Source organism: Pogona vitticeps, chromosome 1 (genome assembly GCF_051106095.1).
Source record: "Pogona vitticeps strain Pit_001003342236 chromosome 1, PviZW2.1, whole genome shotgun sequence".
NCBI classification, from domain to species: Eukaryota; Metazoa; Chordata; class Lepidosauria; order Squamata; family Agamidae; genus Pogona; species Pogona vitticeps.
In genome coordinates, this window is record NC_135783.1 from 31,972,445 (window position 1) to 31,989,507 (window position 17,063).

The window sequence follows — 17,063 nt, forward strand, 5'->3', positions numbered from 1 at the left end:
GAAACAGGAAATCTCAGGAAGAGAAGAAAGGAAGCCTAAGAGTACCAATCTGCATGTAGACCTAGAAAATATCAACCACTGAAGATACATGTCAGCTATCATATCTGTCTAGTGCCCCTATTTATTATAGATCACTTGACACATGCATTTGTGCTCTATTTCAGGCATTCTCAACATTGCTGACAACTTTAGCAACATGGCAACTGTATCCTTCACATGCCCCGGGATGTATTGTCATTGTGAGACATCGGGGAAAGGCAATGGTAGGAACCACAAAATACAGTGTGCCATACTTCTGTAAAGGAAAAATTCTGCAAACTCGTCTACTTTTTCTCTGTAGAGTGAGAAGAAGAAAAATCAGCTCAGCTTTAGAATTAAGAGTATGAATGCAGTGCTTCATGTTCAGCAGCTCTGCAGCTGCTTGAAAGATGAGTGTATGCCTGTCTTTTTCTGACTGCAAACACATGCCATGAAGAACTGTCTCTATGATATTAGCATAATAACTTAAATATTTCAATGTTGATTAATTTAAAGTTTGAAATCTAATTGTACATTGCCTTTTTAGAAGACACACATCCATTTTACTCATTCTGATGTACGCATAATTTTATCTAGAGATACAGTGTAGGATTTATGCTGGTGAGCAGAATTGTTATATCTTTCTTGAAAAGAAGGACTACATTAAAAAAATCTAATGCAGATACAGTTAATGATCTTGCTGCTGTTATATCAGAACCTAATCTCACCTTTTAAGACTTGAAAGAGGAAATATATAATTTGGAACGAGGTACATTAGGGATTATTGATGTTGACGCATATACAACTCTTATCCACTAGAAATATTCTATTTTAATGGTCCAAAGTAGAGATGGGGACATTTGTATACAAATACAAATATCCCCCCACAGGTGGAGATAAGCCATGGGGCTAAATGGTTCACTCACGATTCCCCTCCTACCGTGAGCTTGACAGAGCCTTCTATTGCTCTGTTGCTCGCAATGGATTAGCCACTCTGCAACCTGGCAGAGAGACTCGTCATCCCACTTTCTGCCAGGTCTGGCTAATCTATCTCAAGCAATGGAGTCATAGCTAGGCTCCATCGAGTTTGCAGCAGTGAGGAAATCGTGAGTGGACTGCCCAGCCCCATGGGGCTGGACCCTTGTTATCTCCACCTGTGGGGGGATATTTGTATTCGTATACGAATACAAATACTCCCATCTCTAGTCCAAAGGATAGGAGCTGGCAATTGATGGTAATCATATTAGCAAAGTTGAAATTAATACACAGGATATCTTGAGGACTCTATGGAAGAAAACTCCTGTGCTTTTCACTAACTAAAGATTCCTTGCAACTACAGATGCTGCAGTTTCATATACAGTAGGATCTCCACAAGATCTGTGGTTTCACTTTTCTGCAGTTTGTCATAGCCCTATATACAACATACAAGGGTATCCCCTTGTGACCTTTGTCCTGCCCCCTTGTATATTATATATAGGGTTTTCTTGTATCCACAGCTTCAGGCATCCACAGCAATTCATGGAACCAATCCTCCACTGGTACAGGGGTCCTACTATACTTTAGAGAACCATAGAGCTAATATTTCAATAAATTCCATAACTCATTCAGCAAATATATTACTGTCCAGAAAAACTTAAACTGGTTCTTTATTTGAGGACAGTTGAATAACTTTTACAGACCAAAAATACTTCATATCTATTCTGATACACACTCCGTCGCAACCACAGCTTCCCACTCGTAAATTGTTCTGTACAGGCACCACTGAAATAGGTGAGAACCACTTAAAGATGGAAGCTTTCAGTTATCTCATCCTACATGCAAGGATGAAGAAATATAACATTCTTTTTCTAATTAAAGAGGACACCATCAATTAAAATGCTCATATTGGCAAGAAAGGTTTTTGTGCAAGCTGCAAACCTACAATGGCTGTGCCTCTTTTCTTTCACTGACTTTGAAGAATAAGAAGCATTGGATGGGTTGTATGCAGTATATCTCCCTGAATAATCACGCAGTCCTTCTGCACTTGCTCTGCCTGTGTGTATACTTCACTTCTCATAGAGAAAAGCCAATAATTGGACACAAGTCATGGGCATCTTAAAGGACAAAAAGAGATCAATGCCTTGTTCTTGTGTTGAAGGTATGGAATTTCATGAGGTTTGAAAATGCCTCTTCAATTCATGTTATCAAGAAACTCTGAATCTGTAAGATGTAGTGATGTAGTGAGTCTTCTTCAAATCCTTAAAGCCATGTGTGTGTTTTTTTTTTAATGGGTTCTCTCTCCTAAACTTCCTGGAAGATTATGCACAATCAGGCATGATATTTGTTTAACCAGCCAACTACCAGCCAACTACCACGATAGATGAAGACTCCTTACATTGTCTTTGAGATATGTTCAGGCTAGGACTTTTATGAGTCCCACAACCTGAAAGAATGTAATAAATGTTGCCAGCAAAACTGCCTCTCTATACTTGCAGATATTTGAACTTTACATTGGGAACAGTAAACTCTTTGTCGATCTTCATTTTCACAGTGAAACTGAGGAAAGGAGCCAGTTCCCAATATCATGAATTATGTCTGGACAAACATGGAGTACCAACATAATTTGCTTTCTTTTGCTATCACAAAAAATCAATGTTGTCACAGAGCATAATATGGTGCTTCTAACTACTAAAACATAATATATTAATGAAGAGGGAAGCTGGATTATGAGCAATATCTATTATGAACATTAAAACTGCACTGTTCAACAAGGACTAACCCAGTAACAAATGTTAATTCAAAAGATATGTTCTTAGGAGTGACAGCCGCTTACTTTTACTGCATCCAAATAGGTTGTAGACATCCAAATTACTAGCATCAGGAACACAGATGTCACATTTTGAGCCTGTTGTGAATTGTTTACATACACATTGTCCAGTCACGGCATGACAAGTCCCATTAATTGCTCCTGCAGGATGACAATTGCAATGCCGACATCTATAAATAAAAACAAACCATGAAAGTGAGGAAGGCACATTAAAATTTCATTCTGTAGAGCTGAAACTCAGCAGCTTGTTTTGTATCACATAATTAAGTATCTAAGCAAAGTGTGCTGCTTATATACCACCCCATAGCACTCAATCACTCTCTGGGTGGTTTACAATTTAATTATGCAGGCTACACATTGCCTCCCTGCAGTGAGCTGGGATTCATTATACTGACCTTGGAAGGATGGAAAGTTGAGTGAACCTTGAACTAACTACCTGAGCCTGTTGAGATCAAACTCAGGTCATGAGCAGAGTCTTCACTACAGTACTGCAATTTAAGCACTTGCCACAAGGCTCATCAGTATTGAAAAGCCTAAATCTATGGGCGGTACCAGAATATTAAATATTCGTATCTCTTTAATATTTTTTCTAAAGTGCATTTCATTATTTCTTCCACTTCTGATCTTAACAATAGAGCTGATATCACTAGCTTTTCATGGGAAACCTCTGAGTAAAGTTCTCTGTATCAATATTAACATCACACATGCTTTTGTATACCACAGGTCCATGGTTCAGACACTGGCATATCCAGCCATGGCTGTTGAACACACTTATCTGAAACTGGATGAGGAAGATAGCCTGTTGAGCTCACTGGATGAAAAGGGGGAATATGAATATAGCTATTAAATAAATAGTATTTCTGTTCAAACTGAGAAACAGCCATGTTCAGTGGGGACTCAAATGTGTATCGCTCAAGTCCTGGTACAGGAGCACTTCTTATATATTCTTTTGCTTATTGTGTAGCCACCTATCCTGCATCTTAGGAATGTGCACTTTGGGCGGCATGCTACAAAAGCTGTGACCCAATGTCCACAATCCAGTTGTTCAGTGTATTAAGCTAGTTGGAGGCAGCAATCAGTTGACAGTACTAGTTCCTGTCTATTTGGCACTGGTTAGACTGGGTCTCACTTTGGACACCAGATTTTAAGAAAAATGTGGACAAACTGGAACAAATTCAGAGGAGGGCAAGAAGGGTGATCAGCAGACTGGAAACCAAGACCTATGAGGAAAGACTGAAAGAACTGGGCATGTTTCATGAGAAAGGAAGTCTGAAGGGAGTGTGATAGCACTTTTCAAATACTTGAAATATATTCATACAGAGGAGAAGCAGGATCTGTTCTCAACCATCCCATAATAAAGGACATGTAATAATGGGATCAGGTTACAAGAAGCCAGATTTCAGTTGAATATCGGGAAAAACATCCCAACTGATAGAGCAGTATGACAATGGAACCAATTACATCAGGACATAATAAGTGTTCTACGTAATGCTGGAGACATTCAAGAGAAATTAGACAATTAGCCTGATATACTTTTGTTTGGATTCCTGCATTGAGCAGGGGTTTGGACTTGATGGGTTTATAGGACCCTTGCAACTCCATATTCCATGATTCTATGACTCCATGACAAATCACTGCTTGTGTTCTTTGTCTCATGCCAGTCATGTTAATTGATACACAGTGAAGAATACATGGAATGACTCATTAAGTAACATTTGTTTGCTGCTGCAGTTTATGGTACTGAATGTATGCCAGTGTAACTAACCAATAGGATTCTGGTCTTTAAGTCAGAAATGGGAAAACTCTGGCTTCTGTATGTTTTCCATTGCAAAGATGCAATTTCTTCTCTAATCAATAGTTAGAGACAAGAAGTTATTTAAAGCCAAATTTGTCCATACTTCTATGCATGTTTTTCAAAACATAGACATGCACTCTGCATAATTTTAAATTATGATCATTTCTTCAATAAAGGAAAGTATTAAATGTGCATTTTACATGTATACTTTTTCCCTGAACATTTACCAAATATATACTTTTTCATTTGCTTCTTTTTCCGCAAACATTATTCAAGCAATGTAGGTGAAATTAACATTAAATATGTATGTTTTCTTAAAAATGGATTTCCTGGGAAAAGGTCACATAATAGGATAATAGGTACCTTCTTCAAGAAAAGAGGGTGTGTGATTTTTTTATGTTGTTTTTCAGTAACTCTTACTGTGTAATCTCTTGAGTTCAACACCCTTTAAAAGACTGATAAAAGCTAAGGCAGTGAAATAAGCTGCAAATTTGTTTTATGGAATAATATCCCTCTGGGAATAAATAAAAACATTCTCTCTTGGAAACTACAATACTGTCATTCCCCCCCCCCCTTTATAATCTAGAGGAAAGGGTATTTTCCTCCAAACTGCATTAAGTTCTTTCATCTCTTTGGAGTGTTTCATTTTAAATAGAGGTTCTGTTTAGACTATTTAAGTGTCATAATTGCACAAAATGTTTTCTGAAATTTAGAGCTTTATAATTTCATTACATACTACAACTTGGTGCTTACTCTTTGAAGAGCTGTTTAATGTGTCTCAGAAAATACTTGTAGAATTAGGAAAAGCTTCTTCCAGGTTTATCTTATTATGCATCATTATCATGATGGTCTCTACTTCTGTTATTCCTCCATCACAGGGATCTTTCAGATGGAGCAACTGAATTGAGTTGTCCTGAACCCCTTTTTGCAGCTTGGTTGTGGGATTTATCAGGATTTGCATCCAAACCATCAAATTCTCTTAACAGGAAGTATATCTAGCAGAAGAAGCTGGTGGAAAAATAGCATGCAGCACCAGGAGTACTAAAGTACCAAATATAAAGTGGGGAGAAGGGAAAGATCATGAGAAAAGCAGAGTGGCATCCCCATTCCCTCCCTACCCAAGTCTGCAGAGTAGCCAAAACTTAAGCTTCTCTCAAGGCATTATTTCACCTCCTTGAGCAACTCAGCAAGGAGCAGGTAAATGGCTGTGCATCTCAGTATAGCTTCTTGCAAACCCCACCTCAGCGTCTCTTACATCTCTTCTCATCTTTTCCACCTTTGTCTTTACTAGGGCATATCTTAGACTATCCTTAGGTTCCAGAATAGAAATACAGTAAAAGGTCTGAGAAGGGTCACAAAGCCCTGGAACTGATAAGAAAGGTGGAGCAGACGAAGTGAGATTAAGGCAGAAGTTAAAACCATCACTTAATGGAGAGCTGAAAAGTGTACAAATGCTCTGCCACTGGATCTGTTGTTGTTGTTGTTGTTGTTGTTGTTGTTGTTGTTGTTGTTGTTGTTGTTGTTAAACTTCAGGCACAGTCAAAATTATAAAAACATTGACTGGTATTATATAACAGATAAAATTTTAACCAAAAACCTAAGTACCTGTTAAATATTGACACAGTATGTATGCTGTTCCTAATTTCTGAGATCTCCAACTACTTATAATAATGTATGAAATTTGTTGATGTTGTTCCCAAAGCCCCAATGACTATGGGGACCACTGAAGTATGTTTCTTCCAAAGGCGAGATATTTTGATTGCCACATCTCTCCACTTTGTTAGTTTTTCCAATTCTTTATTTTCAACTCTGGCATCCCCTGGAATTGCAATGTCAACGATCCAGACATTTCTTCATTCTATTACTACTGTGTCTGGTGTGTTATGTTCAAGGTGTCTGTTCGTTTGGATCCAGAAATCCCACAAGATCTCGACTTCCTCATTTTCCGACACCTTCTCTATCTGATATTCCCACGGGTTTTTGGAGGCCAGCAAGTTATACTTCTGCATAATGACCAGTGCACTAACTTCGTCACTCTATCATGTTTAACTTTGTAAACTGTTTGTGCAATATTTCCACATTTGCTGATGAGGTGTGACACAGTTTCATCTTTTTCTTGGCAGAGTCAACATTTGCTATTAGCACTAACTCCTTAGATCTTAGCTTTCATCACGTTAGTTTGGAATGCTTGTTCTTGCACAACAAAAATCAAGCCTTCAGTTTCTTTCTTAAGGGTCCCCAGTTTTAGCCATGCCCATGTTGAATTAGAATCATGCTTTCCATTAATATTTCTCAAGTGCTGTCCATGTACCGGTTTATTTTTCCAGCTGTTTAATTTTTTTCAAATTGTTTTTGTTTTTTATTTTGAGCCTTTCTTTCTGTCGTTTTAAAAATATTCTCCCTTTTCACTGCTTTTTTCTCTCTGCTTCTACTGATATAATCACTTAGGCTTCTTTTTTAACTCCTCTACTACCTGCTGTATTTGCAGTAATCCACGGCCTCTGATTTTTCGTGGTAAATATAATCTGTCGACATCACTTTTTAAATGTAGTGCATGATGCATGTTCATTAATTTCCATGTTTTTCAATCCAATTCTTCTAATTTGTTTTCAATAGAATCTATTATTTCAGCTGGGTATCTACTCACTGGAACTGCCCATGTGTTTATGGCTCTGATTGTATTTCCACCATTTAATTTTGATTTTAAGATTTTTCCACAGTCTTTTGATATACAGTGGGCCCTCGACTTACGAACTTAATCCGTTCTGGGAGGACGTTCGTACCTCAAAAAGTTCGTAAATCTAAGTACCATTTCCCATTGAAATACATGGGAATGGAATTAATCTGTTCCAGCATTTAAAAAAAAAAATACCAAAATAAAAATAAAAAGAGCAAGTCCCACATTATGACTGCAAAAAAACACACACACAACAAAAAACCAGAGAAACATAACCCTCCCAGTCCAAACCCACCCTCCAAAACCCACACAGAAAAGTTATTTTTTTTAAAAAAAAAAAGGACTTATCAGTCTGAAGCCTCCCGGTGCTCTGCTGCCTCCATGCAGCCAGAGGTGAGTGGCCAAGCGCCCGGCCAGCTCTAGCCTCCCAGTGCTGGGTGAGCTTCGGTGGCTCTGAAGCCAGAAAGGCAGGGAGAAAGGGCGGGAAATTCAAATTTCCTGCCCTTCCTCCCTGCCTTTGGAGCTTTCAAAGGGCTTCCTCCGATATCAGTTCTTTAACTTTGGTGTGCACAATGTTGTCTGCTTCCAGTATTCCAAGGTATTTATAATTTTCATCACTTGAGAGTGATTTTATAATATTGCCAATTTTTAACTCCATTCCATCTAGTTTTTGGATCTTGCCACAGTGTGTACAAAGAGCTGCACATTTGTCAATTCCAGATTTCATTTGGATACCTTCACTAAATATTTGCACTGTGTTTAGCAGTGATTCTATCTCTGTGGAACTTTTTGCATATAGTTTTAGGTCATCCATGTATAACAGATGACTGATTTTTCCTGCTTGTTGTGTAATATGGTAGCCGATCCAATTTTATTTAAAATTATTGACATGGGGATTAGTGAGATGTTAAATAGCAGTGGTGCAAAGAATCCCCTTGAAATATTCTTCTTTTGATGTTAACTTCCCCAATTTCTTCAACACAGGCCATTAAGACAGTTTTCCATTTTTCCATATTTTTCTTCAGGAACTCTTGAATGTCTTTACTAATTCCCAAACATTTTTAGGCGGGTATTAAGCTGTGTGGCAATAAGTCAAATGACTTTTTATAGTCTATCCAGGCCATATTAAGGTGTTTTTTTTTGTCTTTTTGCCTTCTTTAGTATCATTTTATCAATAAGCAGGTGATCTTTCGTGCCTCTTGACTTTTTCAAGTTCCATTTCTCTTCAGTTGGGTATAGGGAGTTTTTAGTTCAGTAGTTATATATTGATTTTACAAGTACTCCTGAAAGGAGCTTAACATTGTTCATTACCCTTTTGATGATCTTTTATTATCAGAAATGTGTGGTCTGTCATCCAATCTTCAGTTGTAGAATGTTGAAGTAAGTGATTAAACTGCACTGCTGTACTTTAATGGAGACTTGCTAGATGTTTTTTGCAGCTTGTAACCAAGTTCCATGGTTATTATGGTAGCTGTGCTATACATGAGCTGGTTTGTTTCCTTTAGTGTCTTGGTTGGGATTGTTCTGAGGACTACATTTGCATCACTCAGTAGATCTTTTACTGGTTTACTTTGTAATTGGTGCAAATTGGGGAGCCTTTGTCTTTCTATGTTCTGATTAATATGGTTTATTATTTTTTCCCTCAATGATGTTAGCCATTCTGTCAACTCATAATTTCTGGATTGTTCAATAAGTTGTTCCTCTAATGATATGTTTTCTTCCACAATTGCATCTACCTCTACCCTCCATTTGTTTTCCACACTATGGTCATTGTTCTGTGTTTATTTTTCTTTTGCTACCTTTTCTAGTTCTTGCAATCCCAGTGCTGAAAAGACTTTATTCCAGATGATAAACCTTCTCTGGTCCATTAATCATTGTTCAGTTATGACACTACTTGGGTTTTTCCTTTTCCAATTTTCCATCATTCTTTTTTGAAAACCACAGGCTGTTGGGTTTGCCTTATAATAACATTTCATAATTTCTCGATTTTCGGCGAGAATCCAAGTTTTGAGTTTATGTTGTTCCAGTAGCTTTGCAGCAGCCTGTCCTGGTTCCTCAACAGGATCTGCTGATCCCTTGATTCTATCACCAGATAGAATCATTTGTCACCAGATGCCGAGGGGCTATAGCATCTGATGCAGTCCTTGTTGACCCAGGTGACGACCAATCCGGTATGGATTTCTTTTTATTTCCTCTCATCATAATTGATGGCTGGTGGACACAACTGGTCTGGCTTCTCAGCTGAGACCTGTCTGGCTTGGGAAACCCTTCAGCATACCTCTCAACCTCACTGAAGCACACAAGCCTCTTCATCTTAACAAGGCCTGTGCCCATGGAGGAGATGATGATGATGATGATATAATTCCAATATAATTTAAAATCTATTAGACAAATCAATAATACTTGATATGTGTAATATACAGTACTTCAAATTGATATTGGCTGAAATTCAGTTACATATGTTACACCAGGTAGGGCTGATTAAATATTTCTGATTTCTCCCCCAAAGGTCCTGATGCTCCCATAGAATCAGTTTCATTGTTGGGAAGCAATTGGAAGCCATGGGAATGAAGAGGGAAGACTTTAATTATCCAATATCACTGCTGCCTGGGATAGTTAAAGGATGGTATTTTCTGCATTTGAACATAGTAGATGAATTTAAGTTAGTTAATTCAACCTCTGCAGCCATTCCCACTGCTGTCCCAATCTAAATTGGCTGGTTTTGCAGCTGTACTTTCTAATGAAAGATGGTGAATCTAAACTCTGATGTAAACTCTGTGAGCCTCTGATGAACAGAAGCTGCCATTTACCTCCTTCCTCTGAATTTGTGACGTAGCATCATTCTAAGGGAGGACTTGTAGGGAAAATAGGAAAACTATAAGGAAGGAAGGAAGGAAGGAAGGAAGGAAGGAAGGAAGGAAGGAAGGAAGGAAGGAAGGAAGGAAGGAAGGAAGGAAGGAAGGAAGGAAGGAAACATCATTTTGCCCAAGAAGCTAAAAAAAAGAAGACACAAATTACTAGATTTCACCCAACACCAAACCACACCCTATCAACGGGCCTATGAAAGTGTAAGAAAATTTTCTAACTGTCCTAGTTCTGTTTTTATGGCTGTAACACTGTAAACTATGGTGTCATTGCCAAAGCCGCCTAGAGTGGCCCGGTGGGCCAGATAGGCGGGGTATAAATAAAACAAACAAACAAACAAACAAATAAATAAATGCAGTTAAACTAGAATTTCATCCATAGCTGAAGGAAGGAACTTCTGATGTCATTAGAAGACAGGATTCCTAAAGTGCTGGAAGTGTTTGATGGCCACAGCAGGAGCTGAAGCAGATTGGCCCCTGTGTTCCTTATGAAGGATGAGGGGAAAGGGTTTACTTGTCTAGAAAAGCCGGCAGATTAGTATACACTAAGCCCAGTTGCAGCCAAGAGTGAGACTCCAGACAGGTGCAATCATAGTCTGATTGAGGAAGGAGGGTATAATTAAAGGAAGAGACACAGGTAAAAAAACAGCATCCAGCAGGAAAGGAAGGAGAAGGACACACACACAAATTTGGGGCAGTCTATGACTTAGACTATGAATTGTTCCTTATATTTCTATGTACCTCCCCCCCCCCCATTAATATATTTGAGGGAAATGCCTCCACAGCTGTTTGTCAATGGGAAGATTCCATACACAGACTGCAGCCAACTCAGGAACAGTGAGGCAAACATGGGCTGAGGCAATCAGACTGAAATTAGACTGCAGAGAAATTGGACTGAATCTTTGATTGAAACTTGATTCTTCACACATCTCTAAACAGAATGATCTCCTTTATTGATCATACAAATTTCCCAAAAGAAGATTGAAGCTCAAAAACAACAGGAACAATAATTTTGGACTCACTTCCCAGTTTCTGCATCAAATCCATAATAGTAGTCCCTGCATCGGTCACATCTTCTCCCAGCTATAGAAGGATCTTGGCAAACGCACTGGCCAGTGAGACTACTGCAGGCTTCATCTACTGAACCAGTTGGGTGGCATGAACAGGGAGAGCAGCCATTGACACTATGAAGGGAAATGTAAAAACCTAAAAACAGGGGAAAGTGGTGTAAAAATATTGCATTCAGTCATAAATGTGTTGCAAACTGCAGTAGAAATACAGGAACAACAAGGGGAAATTTCTACAGTTACTGAGTAATATTTTTCCCAATGCATTATTATTAATATGACAAATGCCTCCTTTTAATCAGTCCTGCATTCACGTAATCTCTTCCAAATGTAAGGTATAATGGGATTAGCATCTTGGAATATGGAAATGGTGTCAAACATAATGTCAGTTTAGAAAGAATAGCATTATATCTATTTTGCTTGTGTGTTTTGTTTTTGCTGGAATATGGGGACCCAGACTTACCTGGGGCACCCCGATTGTTGCCAGAGCAGCATCCTCAGGCTGGCAGCAAGGTGAGGAGGGTCTGGAGTTGGCATGGAGGATGACGGTGAGGGGATTCCCACTCCCCTTGGCTTTCTATTAACCAGTGGGGAAAGATTTCTCCTTGCCAGCCTTTCACTGGCTGGTGGGAAAACTTGAATTAGAATGTTGGCATGTGGACTGGAGGACAGCTGGCTACAACTGTTCACCTACCAAACATATAATAGAAACCAAGATGTTTCTTTCAAACGGGTCCAAGTGTGAAGCCAACAGGATGGCAGTGTGCAGATGTGATGTTTCCTTAAGGATGGTGCCCTGGTCTTGTGGCTGCAGCTAGCTAGCTGAGTGAGGGGTCCATAATTCATCTGAGGCCCTGATGCAAGGTCTTCCCTTGACCAGACCACACAGTCAGTGCTTGTGGGGGCTCCTGGTGCATAACAATGATACACCATTGACACTTTACCAGCTCATTGTAAGGTTGTGCTGGCATGGGCAGGCCACTAAACTCAGGATAATGCATCACACTCTTTTCAAATTGGAGCAGCCACTGAATTGAAGCAGCTATTGAGGTGGCTAGTTTGGGCATGCCTTCTGGCTTACAGGTACTATGTCCTAGAGTCTATGACAACACCTTGACATTTCTACTCTCTCAGTTCTATCAGGTGTACCAGATATGGCTTGTTGGTCATGGCATTGTCCACTGGGTGGAATGATGCATACTATCCAGTACCTGTGGAAGGCCTCACAGTTTAGGCAGTATAGCATGCATCACATGGCTGAGGTGGTGGGCATCTACTGGCTCCAGCTTAACCCACCTTTTTGGCAGGGGCTCTAGCAGCATGGACCTCCAGATCTCATTATTTTCCTAATGGGGAAATTGGCTTGCTGGCAATCAAGGGTCTGAACCTAGCCTTTTAAGGCTGATCCGGACATAATTCATAGTTGCCACCCCACCATTCAGATTATGTGGTCAGACCTCCTTGAGAGGCAGATATACCATAGCAAGGGTCCAGGAATCCATGGAAGACAACATCAAGAGGCAAAAGGTGGCCAGAGTGGTCAGTCAAATGGTGACATTATGAGATGGCAGCTGGATTCAGGACCAAATATTTCATTCAAATGGACATACCTTTTCTGGTCAGATAGATCGACATATCAGTTTGGGAGCGGGCAAGATACATGGTTAAGGCTTATAAACATGGCCAAAGCAGTATGGTTACAGCTGCAGTTCTCTGGTGGGAACTGAATGATGCCCAGCTTTTGGGACATTGGGGTTGGATTCAGATGCAGCAAGCAGAAGCCTGTTTGCCCAGATTGTTATAAAATCCCTGTATGGATATCTGGGGCACTGTCATGGTATTGTCTAATTTGGGGGCCTGTTGGTACAGCCCTGCCCTCAGGTGGTGGCGTAGGCCTGTGTGGTTTCTAGAAGACTACTAAATGGCTCAGTGGTTGGCATCAAGGGCATTTGGGTATCTCAATCTCGATGCATTGGATCCAGTTTGTAACGCTAGCCAGGGATTGCTGCTGTGACCAATAAAGTTGTGGGCTTTTCTTCTCCAAAAGAGTAAAGTATGTAGGTGTAAGCAGTCCAAGGTCTGCTCAACACTAGGCCAACAAAACTGTAATTTCAGAACTGTGAAACATTTGCCAGAACTGACTCCTCTCCTGCATTCATTTCAGATCTGCTTCTGTTCTGCTGATGCTGGGCCTGGAAAATATCTCTCCTGTGTCCCAACCAACCCGTCCAGCATTCTAAAGTCTGCTTTGAAATGGGGATTCTGATACTAGGAGTGTATTCAAGTGAACATAAGTCTGTTTGTATATGTGAATATTGTGTGTGTGTGTGTGTGTGTGTGTGTGTGTGTGTCTGTGTGTGTCTGTGTGTGTGTGTGTGTGTGAGTGAGTGAGTGAGTGAGTATATGTATGGCTTTGCACTGCTCAGCTTTCAGTGGGGCTGTGCACAAGTGTGCACCTCTCAACACATGGGAATGTCATCCTTTATGACTCAGTTCTCACAAGTTTCTGACTGCAATTTGGTATCTGTGGTGCCTTCCACTTCCCTGCATTTCTTCAGCATCTCCTGAGGTATGCCAATGTGCAGGGGAGGCTTTGGGGGAGAGGGGCACAGAGGACAAGCAGTAGTAGAAAATTCTGTTTGCAAAAGCATCCCGGTGCTTTCATTGCACTGGATTTTAACTCCACATCTGTATACCAGCAAACCCAGTGCAATGATGGAGAACATATTAGATCCTTTCACACATCAGAAATTCATTTTTCCTTGATAAAGCAACATAAATCCTTGCCATTTCTTTCCAAGGACAAAGCTATTTCAGATTTTTGGAGGAACATGTTAAATATTGTCAAGGAGGTGAGGTATGATTCAACAGCCCAATTTTGAAAAAAAAGATCAATGCATTTTAAGGACAAGTGAACTGTCAAGTGATTTATGTGATGTGTATATATGGTACGAAACAGCTGGAAAGGACAGGAGATACTGTCTCTAAATGATGTTCAAAATGATGGTGCACAATGACACAGTTGTTCAGTAAGGCATTTTCAGCTTTCTATTATGACCTGCCTGGAGTGCAGAAACTGTAATGCTCAAGTCCCAGAATCACAGCCATTTTGAGTTGGCCAACAAAACTGGGCATCCCATGCCATCCTCAAACCAAAAAAATCACATATAGTCTTTAAAAATTCTGAGGCCCAAAGTTTGGCAAGTTTGCAGGAATTTTGGACTTGTGGACAACTTGATGGCCAGATTCAACCAGTGAGTCATGTAATCAAGACATCTTTTTTTTTTTTTTTTGGTTAAAATATTGCCTTGAAATGCCATCACTATATTTTATTATGTTATGTACCATCAAGACAAAACTGACTTTTTGGGCAAATGTGATGAGCAAAACAGTATCCCCTTTATTCCCTTGAATAATATCAGTGTGTGTATGTGTGTGTGTATGTGTGTGTGTTCTGTGTTGTCGAGTTGGAACTGACTTTTAGCAACCCTAATGGGGCTTTCAAGGTAGGTGAGATATTTAACATGATCTTACCAGTTCCACACCTCCAATGACTTTCCATGGCTGAGTGGGGATAAGAACCCAGGGTCGAATCCTGAGTCCTGAGCCACCACTCTATCCACTACACATACATTATAGTGTACTTGGGCACAAATGGCTTAACCTGTGTATCTTGTGTAAGTCTTATAACTCCATTTCCAATTACTAACTTCCAGTTGTAATGCACATACTTTTTGTCAGTTCCATATTTACTGAATATAAATGAACAAACAGCATGCTGGTTGAAACTTCTGCTTCCTTCTGCAGGGCCCTGAGAAAGGAGGAGAACAAGGAGGAGGCAAGCATCCACCATCTCCTCACTGTGGAGTGAAGAAAGGAGCTGGAGGAAGGGAGCAAAGCAGCCCCTTCACTCCAGAGGACTTCAAGGTAGGAGCCACCCGTCGCCACTGGAGAGCTGAGGCTGTAGGACCTGGATCTTTCAAAGCTGGGGCACAAAGCCCTGAAGCCAACCCAGCCCCAGCACCCTGGGGCGTTGGTGGCAATAGTGGAGCCCTAGAAAGGGCAGGCTGTTTTACCAACGCTGACGCTTATAAGTAACCAGAACAATTCTGGCGCAGCGAGCCTGGCCTTACATCTTTGTGGACCATCTTGGGAGGATTCTGGTGTCTTTGGGTGTGACGGGGGTGGTGGTCTCGTGGGGGATGTTTTTTTTTTCATATCTTTTATTTGCTCTTTCTTAACTTTTAAATTGCTTAATTTGATTTTTGCTTAATTTAAATGTGTATTTTTATGTTATGGTTTTGATGAATATTATTATTTATTATTGTTATTATTATTTATTATTGTTAACTTTTATTAATTTGTTAATTTTTTGGTCTTTTTTCTTTCTTTTCTTCCCTTTTGCTTGACGTAGAGTGGAAGGCTTACCCCCCCCAGCGGGGGTTCTCTGAACATCCGAGTGATTACGGGTAGAGAGAGATATGGCATTGGCACAGTTCCTACTCATTGCAGAAGAATGGTGAACAGATGTTTGAAGGCTGTTCACTATTCTGGCACTGTGACCACCTGTCAGACTCAAGGTAGTCAGATCAGCCATCCCTCTACTCTAAATTGGGTGTCATTGAATGCTAGATCTGTATCCAACAAGTCCCAGATTATTCAAGACCTTATTCTGGAGGAGGATGCAGATCTGGCATGCATAGCCAAAATTTGGATGGGCAGGGAGGGGGTATTTCCTTGACTCTTGCCTGTCCTCCTAGTTATGCAGTCCAACACCAGAGTAGACTGGAGGGTCGGGGTGAATAGCCATTGTTTATAGAAACACTCTAGAGGTTGTAAAGTGGTCGGCGGTGGCCACTCTGGGTCTTGAGGCCTTCCATGTGTTGATTGGGGCCAGGGATGGTATTGGGATCTTGCTGGGTTACAGCGTTCCCTGCGACCCAGCCATTTCCTTACTGGAGCTGGCAGACTCCATCTCTGCAGCACTGTTGGAGTTCCAGAGGCTTCTGGTCTTGGGTGATTTCAACATCCATGCAGAGTCAGTTTCTGCTCTGGCTCACAAGTTCTTGGAAACCATGGCTTCCTTGGACATGTCCCAACATGGCCGCACCCATGTGGGCAGTTCCACGTTAGACCTGGTGTTCTCCACCAAGTGGAGTGAGTGTGGTCTGATAGTAACTGACCTTGTGTCAGTTCCCTTGTCATGGTCAGATCACTGCCTAATCAAATGCAACATCTCAGTGGCTCTCCTTCCCTGTGGGGAGCAAGGACCCATTTTAATGTTCTACCCTCGAAGGTTACTGAGTCCTATAGGATTCTAGGATTCCATGAGAGGGATTATGGCTGATCTGCCTAGCACTCCTATTGAGGCTCTGGTTGATGGCTGGCTTGCTGCTGCCACCATTGCTCCTAAATGCCCTCTCCAATGCAGAGCTCGTCTATTGCCCTGGTTTAACCAGGAGCTGCGAGCTGTGAAGCAGAACAAGAGAAGGCTAGAGCGCATTTGGAGATGGAACCCGATGGAATATAATTGGAAAGCTGTCAAGATCACAAGTAACCATTACCTTACTAGGGCAAGAGCTGCCAATTGAACTCACTTCACTGTCTGGATAAGCGAAGCTTATAAACAGCAGGCAGAACTTTTCCATATAGTCTGCAATTTATCCAGAGTTGGTCACAGTGACTGACCTCCTACTAGCATCTCACCTGACCTATTTGCAGCATTTTAAAAATCTAAAGTGGAGGCCATCCACCAGGATCTTACCTCCCTATTTGAAAACAGTAGATCGACCGCCTTGCCCAATGAGATGTAATCATTTTCTACCTGTGATGTCAG

The 17,063-nt window shown here is 40.6% G+C and overlaps 1 protein-coding gene across 1 annotated transcript in view; it reads right to left on the reverse strand.

The window, feature by feature from the left end:
- The window catches only part of USH2A (usherin), a 559,229-nt gene that overhangs the window by 486,553 nt on the left and 55,613 nt on the right, over window positions 1-17,063 (reverse strand). Inside the window, exons 12-13 of the mRNA XM_078392221.1 lie at window positions 11,183-11,366; window positions 2,831-2,994 (exon numbers count right to left, since the gene is read on the reverse strand). Of these exons, the coding sequence (XP_078248347.1) occupies window positions 2,831-2,994; window positions 11,183-11,366 (348 nt within the window). The remainder of the gene's footprint in view (window positions 1-2,830; window positions 2,995-11,182; window positions 11,367-17,063) is intronic.